This window comes from Erpetoichthys calabaricus, chromosome 3, assembly GCF_900747795.2.
Source record: "Erpetoichthys calabaricus chromosome 3, fErpCal1.3, whole genome shotgun sequence".
Lineage (NCBI taxonomy): Eukaryota > Metazoa > Chordata > Cladistia > Polypteriformes > Polypteridae > Erpetoichthys > Erpetoichthys calabaricus.
The window spans coordinates 24,035,558-24,048,428 of NC_041396.2; the positions used below are offsets into that span (position 1 = coordinate 24,035,558).

General features: G+C 40.6%; 1 protein-coding gene across 6 annotated transcripts in view; it reads right to left on the bottom strand.

The window, feature by feature from the left end:
- ppfia4 (PTPRF interacting protein alpha 4) overlaps positions 1 to 12,871 on the bottom strand; it is a 505,408-nt gene that overhangs the window by 115,245 nt on the left and 377,292 nt on the right. For all 6 annotated transcript variants that reach the window (XM_051924406.1, XM_051924405.1, XM_051924404.1 and 3 more), the window contains one exon: positions 12,518 to 12,609. In XM_051924406.1, the coding sequence (XP_051780366.1) occupies positions 12,518 to 12,609 (92 nt within the window). The remainder of the gene's footprint in view (positions 1 to 12,517; positions 12,610 to 12,871) is intronic.

Here is a 12,871-nt window from a genome sequence, read left to right on the forward strand (position 1 = left end):
TGACTTTGAGCAAAGGTTTGACTGGCAAGTACTTGAAGTGACCAAAATGAGGAGAGAAGAGGAGAAGAGAGTTTGGAAAGTGAACATGAGACTAGTGTGCTGCTTCTTGAGGCACAGTGGGCAATGGGCAAGTGGACATGCCACTCCACCTGGTCATTTTGGACCAAATCTTCTTTAGTCAGGCCCACTTGGACAGATAGGCTTTGGTTTTTATTTGTTTGGTACTTTTTACTTTCCCTATGACAATCTCTTGCTTTAGTTTTTTTTATATAATTAACATACAGTGCATCAGGAAAGTATTCACAGCGCATCACTTTTTCCACATTTTGTTATGTTACAGCCTTATTCCAAAATGGATTCAATTCATTTTTTTCCTCAGAATTCTACACACAACACCCCATAATGACAATGTGAAAAAAGTTTGAGATTTTTGCAAATTTATTAAAAATAAAAAAACTGAGAAATCCCATGTACATAAGTATTCACAGCCTTTGCTCAATACTTTGTCGATGCACCTTTGGCAGCAATTACAGCCTCAAGTCTTTTTGAATATGATGCCACAAGCTTGGCACACCTATCCTTGGCCAGTTTCGCCCATTCCTCTTTGCAGCACCTCTCAAGCTCCATCAGGTTGAATGGGAAGCGTCGGTGCTCAGCCATTTTAAGATCTCTCCAGAGATGTTCAATCGGATTCAAGTCTGGGCTCTGGCTGGGCCACTCAAGGACATTCACAGAGTTGTCCTGAAGCCACTCCTTTGATATGTTGGCTGTGTGCTTAGGGTTGTTGTCCTGCTGAAAGATGAACCGTCGCCCCAGTCTGAGGTCAAGAGCGCTCTGGAGCAGGTTTTCATCCAGGATGTCTCTGTACATTGCTGCAGTCATTTTTCCCTTTATCCTGACTAGTCTCCCAGTCCCTGCCGTTGAAAAACATCCCCACAGCATGATGCTGCCACCACCATGCTACACTGTAGGGATGGTATTGGCATGGTGATGAGCGGTGCCTGGTTTCCTCCAAACGTGACGTCTGGCATTCACACCAAAGAGTTCAATCTTTGTCTCATCAATGATCTCATGGTCTGAGAGTCCTTCAAGTGCCTTTTGGCAAACTCCAGGCGGGCTGCCATGTGCCTTTTACTAAGGAGTGGCTTCCGTCTGGCCACTGTACCATACAGGCCTGATTGGTGGATTGCTGCAGAGATGGTTGTCCTTCTGGAAGGTTCTCCTCTCTCCGCAGAGGACCTCTGGAGCTCTGACAGAGTGACCATCGGGTTCTTGGTCACCTCCCTGACTAAGGCCCTTCTCCCCCGATCGCTCAGTTTAGATGGCCGGCCAGCTCTAGGAAGAGTCCTGGTGGTTTTGAACTTCTTCTACTTATGGATGATGGAGGCCACTGTGCTCACTGGGACCTTCAAAGCAGCAGAAATTTTTCTGTAACCTTCCCCAGATTTGTGCCTCGAGACAATCCTGTCTCTGAGGTCTACAGACAATTCCTTTGACTTCATGCTTGGTTTGTGCTCTGACATGAACTGTGGGACCTTATATAGACAGGTGTGTGCCTTTCCAAATCATGTCCAGTCAACTGAATTTACCACAGGTGGACTCCAATTAAGCTGCAGAAACATCTCAAGGATGATCAGGGGAAACAGGATGCACCTGAGCTCAATTTTGAGCTTCATGGTAAAGACTGTGAATACTTATGTACATGTGCTTTCTCAATTTTTTTATTTTTAATAAATTTGCAAAAATCTCAAGTAAACTTTTTTCATGTTGTCATTATGGGGTGTTGTGTGTAGAATTCTGAGGAAAAAAATGAATTTAATCCATTTTATAATAAGGCTGTAACATAACAAAATGTGGAAAAAGTGATGTGCCGTGAATACTTTCCGGATGCACTGTATATCTCAAAATAAATGTTATTAAAACTAATCTTATAAATCTTCTAACATTCAGTTAAAGAATCTACAGGGTCTAAATGAAAATATGACCCAAAATGCTGATATATATGGAACTCCAAAACCTTATTCTAAAAAAGCAAATGTCCTATAGACGTAATAACTGGCCAATAATGATGAGCGCATAATGTGACTGGGAGTCTGAAGCAATAGAGTGTTGTACCATGTTAGCCATAGATTGATGCAGGAGAAAGTAGGGTGGAATGACACCTTTTATTGGTTAACTAAATAGCCAATAAAAGATGTAATTTCACCCTACTTTCTCCTGTGGGAGTCCCAAAGCATGCAAGTTCCAAACACACTTCCAAAAATGTCCACTAGAGGGGGATATCACCATCAAACCCCAGCTAGAAATAAAGGCAAACACAGAATCATCTAACATAATAATTATTATACACAAAAATACGCAAAGCTCCAATGAACTCAAAAGGGTATAGATGAGTTGCCTGAAACAATAAGACAATCAAAGCAAACAAAGTTCCCATACAGAAACCCAAGGTGAAGTCAAAAAACAGAGCAGAATGTCAAAAAACCCAACAATTTACAAAAGGTGCAGCTAAAAAACACAGAAAATTCCCTCGTATATTCAAAATCAACCGCCAGGAACTATGGGAGATCCTTCATTTACAGGAAGGAGGGCAGTTCTTGGCAATGATTGGCAGGTGGCTTACATCATGGGGGACTACCCACAAAACACAAGGAACATAACCAAGGCATAGTACGCAGTGCAAATAATAAAGAAAAGAATCATTAATGTAAATAAATCATTTCAAAAGGACATAAAACAAGAATTTGAACCCTAGCTAGGAACCCTAGCTGAAATATAACAGCAAAAACAGACAGGTTTTGATTTGCAGTTTTGTGAAACTGACACTAAAATTTGCTATAGTGGTGATTTCACAATTGTGAACAGTGAAACTCACTAAAGAGTTTTCTTTTTTGGGTGGAATATGTCATGTGGGCCAAAGTCAGTACCGAGCGATCAAAGAACCCTGGCGACAAAGCTTTCATGTAAACCAGAATTGTAGTCTAGAGAAATTCACAAAACGAGATCTAAAGAAGAATGTGAATGAGCTTAGAAGCTGTTTTGTCTATTGATACCCGCAAACGTGAATGAGGAAATGACCCCCGGGAGTAAACCTTATGGCCCTGTGACCTCAGATCAGGTCACTCCAGTGATGACCATTGACCTTGCCTATAGTAACGTCTAGCGTCAGTAAACAAAATGACTCTGAAATGTGGAAACGTAATAAAAAAGAAATAAAACACTTTACATCAAAGTGCACAATTTTGTAACCACCTCCAAAATATATTAATAGCTCTTGCTATCATTTTGAATAAAAAACCTGATGAAACTACTAGAAATCATGGGAGAAAATAAGGAATTATTTCACATTAGTCTCATTCACACTTCCGTGTCTACATGTACGTCTTTCTGCTGCTGTGTAAGGCATGTAAATATGTAGCACGCTGGTAAAGTCGATTCTGTGTCTGCCTCTCATGTACATCATCATGGACCATTTTTAAAAATGTTTGAAATTTCAAAGTCAAATCAAAGTGAACTTTACTGTCATCTCAACCATATACAAGTATACAGATAGACGAAATTGCGAAGCTCAGGGTCCACAGTGTAACAACATGACGTGCAAATAATACATTATAAATAGAATTAAAACCAAAATTTAAAATTAAAACACAAACAAGACAAGACATTGTGCAAAGACAAGACAAAGAAGTAGCAGCAATATTGACGTGTAGTAAGCAATCTAGATACATATATATAGTCAATAGATATGTAATATAATAAATAAATAATAGATATAGATATTACAGAAATGATCAGTGTACTGTATAATAATAGTTGTTTAAGACGTGTGTAAACAATGACAGGCCAAAATGTTTCACAGCAGAAGGATATCAAGAGTGTCAAAATCCTTCAAGGTCAGTATGAGATTTTCAGTTCTTCTCTACTTGCACACTCGTCTTTACAGGACAGTGGCTCGCATGTATAAAAGTTCTGTTTTTAGAGGAGGTTGAGGCCGTGTGGAAGATCCCAGGGAGCAGCATGGTGTTAAGGAGTCTGACAGCTTGGGGGTAAAAATTCTCCTGCCACCTGGCAGATCTGGCTTTGATGCTGCAGTATCTTCTCTTGGATGGCAGAAGTGTGAAAAGTCCATGTGAGGGGTGTAAGGGGTCCTGCACAATGTTGCAGGCCTTGCGGACACTGCGTTTGTAAAATATGTCCTGTAGTGAAGGAGAGGCACCCCAATAATGTTCTCTGCTGTCTTCACTATCCTGTGCAGGCGCTTGCGGTCGGATATGTTGCAGTTGCCATACCAGACAGTGATGCGGCTGGTCAGCACACTCTCAATTGTGCCTCTGTAGAAGATGGTGAGGATGGAAGGATGAAGACTTGCTCGCTTCAGCCGCCTCAGGAAGTGTAGTCTCTGCTTGGCTTTCTTGATTAGTGATGAGGTGTTATGTGCCCATGTAAGTTCCTCAGTTATGTACATACTGAGGAACTTGGTACTCCTAAGAGCCTCCACATCTAAACCGTTGATGCTGAGTGGGATGTGGGCAGGATGTGATTTTCTGAAGTTTTCCACATGAAGATACACCAAAACGCAACACGCTTTTAAAAGTTGGGAACCAGTTTAATCACCTGTTTCGAGGCGATCTACCTATTGACTCATCATGTCCAGGTAAGATTCTCAGTATGATCCTACGTGATGAGGGGGACAATCACAGAGGAGCTACGGGAGCCAAACCGTGACGATGGAGAAACAAACATGAGGAACAGACTGAGGAATAAGCCACATCATCCTCCACTGCTCACAAATGTCCAATCACTCAAAAATATGTAAGATGGATGATCTCAGAGCCAGGATTAAATTCCAAAGGGACATCAAGGACTGCAATGTTCTTTGTTTGACTGAAACGTGGCTTTCACCAGACCGAGCAGTAATTTCTCTCTCTTTCAGATGGCCAGAACGGCTGAATCCAGTAAAGTAAAAGGTGGAGGCGCATGTTTTATGATAAACAATAAATGGTGCAATCCCAGCAAGGTCTCAGCTCTCTCCCACTCTTGGCTCTGCTGATCTGGAAAATCTGAAGCTCATCTGCTGTCCTCATTACTTGCCATGTGAGTTTTCTACTATTATCATCATCACCTCTTTTCATTTCACTATACGTTGTACTTGTATAGTTGTGTGTGTGATGAATAAAACTCTTGAATCTTCAGTCTTGTGCACATTACTGTGTTTTCTCCACGGCAACATCTGTCTGCTGCCAAACCCCGCCTCCTCAGCTATTGCCTAGCAACTGCCTTGTCCGAGTTGAGGATATCCACACTTCCTGTGATTGTTTTTTTCACTAAAGATCTTAATTTAACACTAAAATCCCTGAATCCTATGAAAAAAATTAATAATCCTGGGCCACTTTCAATTCATTTGCACCTCTCCATTAGCGTCTTTTGTTTTGTAAATCTGCCGATCAACACAAGCAGCAAGCATTCTGCTATCCCCATTCTCCCAAAACCTCTCCGCCCTGACGGAGCTGAAGTAAGTCTCAAAATTCTCCTAACTCAAGTGTGTTTATCTGGGTCTGAGGTGCCTGGAATTGTATAGGGTAAATAATACACCGTTATTTGGAATACATGTATTTAATGTGTGTTCCGTGTCTACAATAATCTGTGTAAGGTAGGATGTCAGGAAATTGGAGGCAAGAATTGCTGAACACATAACTAATAGAGAAACTTTTTCCATGTTATACTAATAATAATAGGGTGCATACATCGTCAGCATGGCACTGCCAGATCTAAACACTAGCGTGGCGAATTGCTCATGTACTGAAGTGACTATACTATACTTAACTTCAGAGAGACACAAGTGGAATTAATGAAAATCCTTCAGGACGGGAACTGTTTGCAAATGACACGAATCTCACTGGAATAGAAATGCAATTAATTTTGCAATTGTTTTTGCAAAGTGAAAAACTGACTTTTACTGCAAATTCAATTTCACACAAATCACTTTGCTCATCAATAATGACCAAGGCAACTTGAGTGGCAATAACAGTGACCAAAATTGAAACCAGGGCATTGGAGCTGTAAAGCAGTTGCACTAACTTACTTTAGCATTGTGTGGTGTCATGGGGGAAAAAACACACACACATTATTTTTATGATTATCGCTTAGTAATAATTTTGTTAACACTATACAGTATGCATTGACTTAAGTGTGCTATGTGGATATGGGTTTATGTGCACCATATGCACCACAGACATTTAAAAAAGAATATAGGCTTCCATGGGAAAAAAATCCATCCATTTTGTACTACCTTACCTGACTTAGATCCTAAGCAGGCATCAATGGCTACAAGTTCAGAAACCTGTTCTCAATGGAATGCTCTTCCAACACCGCCACTTTAGAGATGACAGCTGATATTTGACAGCACTCGCTTTGGACCTTATGGCTAAAGTACAATCCCTAGAATAAACCCATATACACCCACAGAGAGAGCAAGACAGTGCCATCCCATCAGCTATGCAGATGGCACACAGCTTTATTTATCGATGATGACCCTGATGCTCTGAATGGATGAGTAGTAACTTTCTGAAACTAAATAAGGAACAAACAGAAATCTTAGTGATTGGTAAAAATGGAAATCCATCCATCCATCCATTGTCCAACCAGCTGAATCTGAACACAGGGTCACGAGGGTCTGCTGGAGCCAATCCCAGCCAACACAGGGCACAAGGCAGGAACCAATCCCGGGCAGGGTGCCAACCCACTGCAGGACACATACAAACACCAAGCACACACTAGGGCCAATTTAGAATTGCCAATCCACCTAACCTACATGTCTTTGGACTGCGGGAGGAAACCGGAGCGCCCCAATCCGCTTTTCATGAGAGAACTACTTAACAAATTGTTTCTATAATTTGCTTGAACATTCAGACTTCTCTCATCACATTAAGCATCATAGATTGCTTGTGGTACCGATTTATTCGTGTAAATCCAAGAGGCCCTCCTCACTCCCATGCCAGCCTAAGTTCGAGTCACTCTACCTATCGCCACGTATTGAAGTGTACCTTGCCTCTGCTTTGCTAGCGATACCTGTATGTTCAGCAGACATTATCATCTAGAGGTTGTTAATAGAGTAACATTTGACGTTCTTGAGCGAGAGATCAGAGCTACGTGTTTTACAGACGGCACCTGCTCATTGGCAGAGATATCATTGCCACGTGCTCTTCTCCCCATGCGGGGGACACTCTCAGAGCTGACAATGTCTGATGTTGGAGCGTACCTCCCTTCTGCTTGGCCAGAGATACCTTGCCATCTTTTTACATTTTTGGCAAAGAGATCACAGCTACATTCTTGCCCCCGATAGCAAAACCAAAAATATAGTATATCAAGAGTCCATCCGATACAAAAGATATCAATATAAACTCTTCTCAATACAAATTATTACATTTTTTTTTATTGATTTTTAAAGTTTGTCCTGTGTGGCAAGCGGCTGGGGGTGGTACTCTCCCTGGTGTGGCGGAACTGCCGGCTGTGCACCTGGAAGCACTCCGGGTGTCCCTGGTCTTCTTCCCCCCAGCACTTCCGCCACACCCAGGCATTTGGGAGCCCCCTGGCGGTGACCACGGGCCCCTATAGGGTTTAGCTTCAAAGCTCTGTTTCCGTGGTCCCCAAAGCCGCCACAGGATGCCCACTCGTGGTCTGGAGGAGGCGTAATCCCTCCTCCGATCCTTCCGGGCGTTCCCAGCCGCTCGCCACACCTGTTTGACTATTATACGGGTGGAACCGCAGGGGACAGCTAGTTAGAAATAAAAAAAATCAATGCGGAGGTAAAGATTTAGGTGTAATCAAGGACTCTGACCTAAACATCAAATTTCATACTAACTAGATTACTCGGACTCAATTTTTTCACTTAAGGAATATTGCAAAAGTTAGAGCTCTTATAACATTACAAGACACTGAAAAATTAATCCATGCTTTTGTTTTTAGTTGACTAGATTACTGTGTTGTACGTCTTACAGGATTAACTAAAAAAGACATCAATCGGCTGCAATTAGTGCAGAATGCAGCAGCCAGAAACTTAACTAGAAAAAGAAAAGCTGAGTACATTACACCAGTTTTAGCGACACTACCCATGCCACTTAGAATTTACTTTAAAATGCTACTAATGTTGTATTAATTGTTGTACTAATGTTGTATAAATCCGTAAATAAGCTTGCCCTTTCCTTTGTTTTGGAAAGCCTGTAGAGATTAGGGATGAATTTTGAGGTCTTATAACCTTTCCCTGTTATGGAAGCCATTTTTGTGCACCACTGTCAGGGTTGTGTCCCGCGTTTCTAAGGGTGTGGTCTCTGGGGTTGCGAACTTGAATTAATCGGCAGACAGGATAAAAGGTCAGCGTTTTGCACTGAGCCTTATCTGATCTGAGGATAAAACCTTCTATACCTTTTTGTATTCTCGTGTGATTATTTTTCATATCTTTCCAAGTTATTGTCTATGATTTGTGTCTCTCGCCTGAGTTTCTATCGATTCCAAAACCAAGAATAAAACTAAATAAATAAAAAATAATGTTCAAATCCAGTTTTATTCAAGAATCCCAGAATAAAACTGAATAAAAAAAATCGTTCCAGTGACATGTTGATGTGAATGTCTGTGTGCGAGAAAAAGTTACATCCACCATTGACATTCCAGCGTCTGTTTGCTCAACAAGACATCAAGAAGAATTGACTGAGCTGCGTTTGTATGTCTGCTTTAATCCCTCCAGCTCTAACTTTTACAAGTACCATAAATTCACACAGGATGTTACAGACTCGCATCAAATGTACATTTTTATTATATGATAATAATAATAATAATCAAAGCAGCTCACTACTCAAAGTGCTAAATGCAGGGATGACATGAGATTCGCACCTATTATCTCAAAGCTGCTAAGCGGTAGCTTCTCCACTGTGCCATCTGCGATGGAACAGCGTTACCCCGTGACAGCTGGTTGAAAATGAAACACGCAAACACACACGTATGCGAACGTCTTTTATTTCGTACCGACTGATCAGTGCACAACAAAGTTTTTGCTTCTTGAACACTGTTGGGTGTTTCTTATAGATTTTTGGGTACTGATCACAAATATCACATCACACACTGCAGGAATGGTGTTTGCTGTCACCAGGTACGAAAAGTTCTGTATTTTGAGGCCGACATCATGATATAACCAAATTTTTTGCACAAGTCGACAGTCTCTGTTTCTGATGTGACATTGAAGGATTGTTCTCGGCCTTGAGTTGTGATCACAACCCGGAAGAGTGGCGTCTCTTCATTGATTCGTCAATGTTAAACCTGAAAGCTGTTCTGCTACAAAATGGTAACATTTACCCTTCAGTACCTGCTGGCTATGCAGCACACATGAAAGAAACGTATGAGAATCTGGAACTGTTGCTGAAGCATGTCCAGTATAGCAGGTACAACTGGAATATCTTTGGAGATCTTAAAGTCATTGTTCTGTTACTAGGACTGCAGCTCGGCTATAAGAGTCGTACTATTCTCAATAGAACTGGCCACTCCGTAAAAAGTTAGTTCCAGGACAGAAAAATGTGGCACATGAATTGCTTGTCAACCCGGCAAAGATATTTTTGCCTCCTCTTCACATAAAACTGGGACTCATGAAGAATTTCGTCAAAGCCCTGAACAAGAAAGTATTTCAGTATTTAAGACAGATGTTCCCAAGAATAACTGACGCCAAGATCAAAGAGGGCATTTTTGTTGGCCCCCAGATCAGACATGTTATGAGTGGACAAGCGGTTTGAAGATCTGTTAGTTGGGCCGGAAAAAATTGCCTGGAAAGACTTCAAAGACGTTGTTGACAATTTTCTGGGCAATTACAGAGCCCCAAACTCCATTCAGCTGGTAGACAAACTTCTCAAAGCATACAAGACAATGAAGTGAAACATGTCACTCAAGATTCATTTCCTCCACTCACACTTGGACTTCTTCCCCGCAAATCTCAGTGCTGTTAGTGATGAATACGGAGAAAGGTTTCTCCAGGACATTGCTACGATGGAGAAACGATACCAGGGAAACTGGAATCCGTCAATGCTTGCTGACTACAGTTGGACACTGCAATGTGATGCACCAGACATTGAATACAAAAGAAAATCAGGAGCAAAACACTTTTAATTCTGTTGAATTTAATAGCTTATGCAAAACATAAACATGACTAAATATGTTATTATCAGTAAACATATAAATGTCTATTTCTCAGAGTTCCTACGTGATGCAGTAAAACCAAAACTATATTTGTGCATACCCAGTAGGTACCTTGTCACAATCAGCAAAAACTTCTAAGGAAGCAAGATTTTTCAAAAAATTTGTTGTGCAGTGAGTTGGCCTTCAGCAACATGTTAATTGGGTAATTTCTTTTTCTTTGGTTTTATTTTTGAATAAAAGCATACTTGTTGTGTTACACATTTTATGAAATTGTTTCTTGGATATTTGGGCTTCAGTCTTCACACATGCTCTACTTCATCTGAAAATTATGTCATTACTAGACAAAGAGCCCGTTTCGACAACGTAAGATGAAACGGGCACGAGTGCAATAGTAGTAAGTATAAGCACCACAAACCTGATATAGGTGTATTGAATGAATGCGTAATTAGGCCTGGAGCTGTAGTCGAAATTGCCTTTCAGGACTCTAGAGCTTTAATCGAAGTCGCCTTTCTCTTTGAATTTTTGCGGCCGTAAATCCACCGCCTGCTGTGATGTTGGTTGAAGTCGTCTTTCTCTTTAAATTTTCATGGCCGTAAATCCGCCGCCTGCCGCGATGTTAGTCTCTTAAGGTTTTTCGGGCAGCTGCACAGAAGGCGACTGCGCATTCGGCTTTGGACAGATGTGAGTGAGTGCGTAGACTGGCGAATTATATATAAGATTACTATTACATATGAAAAAAAATTTCTGTCGTTATTACTATTACATATGAAAACATTTTCTGTTTGAGCTTTGTGTTCAGTATTTCTTGCCCCTCATTTCCTCTGTCATTCAATATTTATACAGATCATTGTAGACACGGAACACACATGAAATGTATGTATTTCAAATCACTGTATTTCTTTACCTATATAATTCCGTACAAACGCTCCACCAGATAAACACTTCAACACAGACTAGAACATTGAGGATTTAAGCAGGGTGATATCTTCGTCTGACTGAAATGTGTGTGTGGGGGGGGGGGCGTATGTGTGTGTTTGGGTAGCAGTCCACGTTCTCCTAATCCACACATTTGCAAAACAAAAGCAGGCTGTTGGCGCAATGATAAGGAGCTACGAGATTCTTGGCATATATCAGTGGTTCTCAAACTGTGGGGAAGTAACAAAAAAGGGGGCGCAAATGTTTCCATATGTGGCGTTATTTTGCTATTTGTAGGAAAATTTTCAACTTGTAGCGGTGTATCAGCAGCAAAAAATCTAGGAATAAATTTTATTAGAGTTTCAAAAAAACGTTAGGGGGGCACGATTAAATCTGTTATGACAACTCAGGTCACAAATACTTAAAGGTTGAGGAACGCTGGCATATGTCATGAAAATTTAAGGAAGTCAGGGACAACGAAAAAAATTGTAAGCTTTGGGGATTCTAGTGTTAAAGAAGTCGTGAGTCAGCCTTCTGCTGTTATGCACCTAAAACCTGAAAAACTTTGCCAATATTGATATGCCAGGCTAATACTGTGGAACATTTCAAAAAACTGCTTAATTCCACTTTTTTGCCTTTTTCTTACCTACATTTTAGTTGCAGTCTTAACAGCTATATAGGCATAGAATTATCATATTCTTCAGGGATTTGCAATCTTTACTCATCTCTAGTTTTCTCTGCTTTCTTTTCCGGTTCTTCTATGGTGGCATTTTGCATGATCTCCACTTGATCGAGGAACTGGTTAGCCACCTGTGATGCCCATATGAAGACGGGCGCCCCAGCTGTCCAAAAGACCCACTGCATAGAACCCTCTGGGATAAAGACTTGAAACAATGAAGAAAAACTTAACATTATGTTAGGTGGAATACCCAATAAGGGCTGGGTGGTCTTTTTGCCTTGGAACTCCTGCTGATTTTGTTTTTTTCTCCAACTTAACTGGAATTATTATTATTATTATATTATTTTGTCCTCCTGGCCATCTGACCTTATCACTCATTTTTAGAGACTTACATTATGATATCATACATAAGGACGCTCTCCTTCTACTATGTATATTATTTACAGAATGTATTTTTAGATTGTATACTTATTCATTAATAATCTTAGCTACTCTTATTTGTTTTTTCTTTTCTTGTAACTTTCTCTAGGACATCTTCTAAAGTACTTTGAGCTACATTCTTTGTATGAAAATGAGCTACAAATAAATAAAATAAATGTTGTTGTTGCTGTCCTGCCCCAAATCAGACTTCAGCTCCAATGCCGCACACTGCACTTCCATGCACATGAAGCAAAAATGAAATGATTCAAGTTTAGCGAAAAGCAATGACGAGTCATTAGCCAATAACAAATTCCAGAAGATATTTACCGTGGGTGGATGCTGTCGGACAGAATGGAACTTCTTCTCTTCAGCTGCTCAATTTCTGTGCGCAGTTTTTCAGTTTCACTTGTTAACCTTTCCTAGTGGAAACACAGAAAAAAGACTTCATTGTATTAGCTGTCAATATTTCTTGCCCTGCTGTGACCACAGTATGGTATGAGCCCAGCTTACAGTTTATTGATAATTGGAGTCTTACAGATTATGAAGCATTTTTCTAGCTAATGAGTTTTTTATTAGCATAAAGTGACATAAAATCACTAAATCAAGAAAAATGCAAGGAAGGAGAAAGCCATAACACCTCACAAACAGCAGAAAGGGAGACATGGCACTCCATTTGGGATC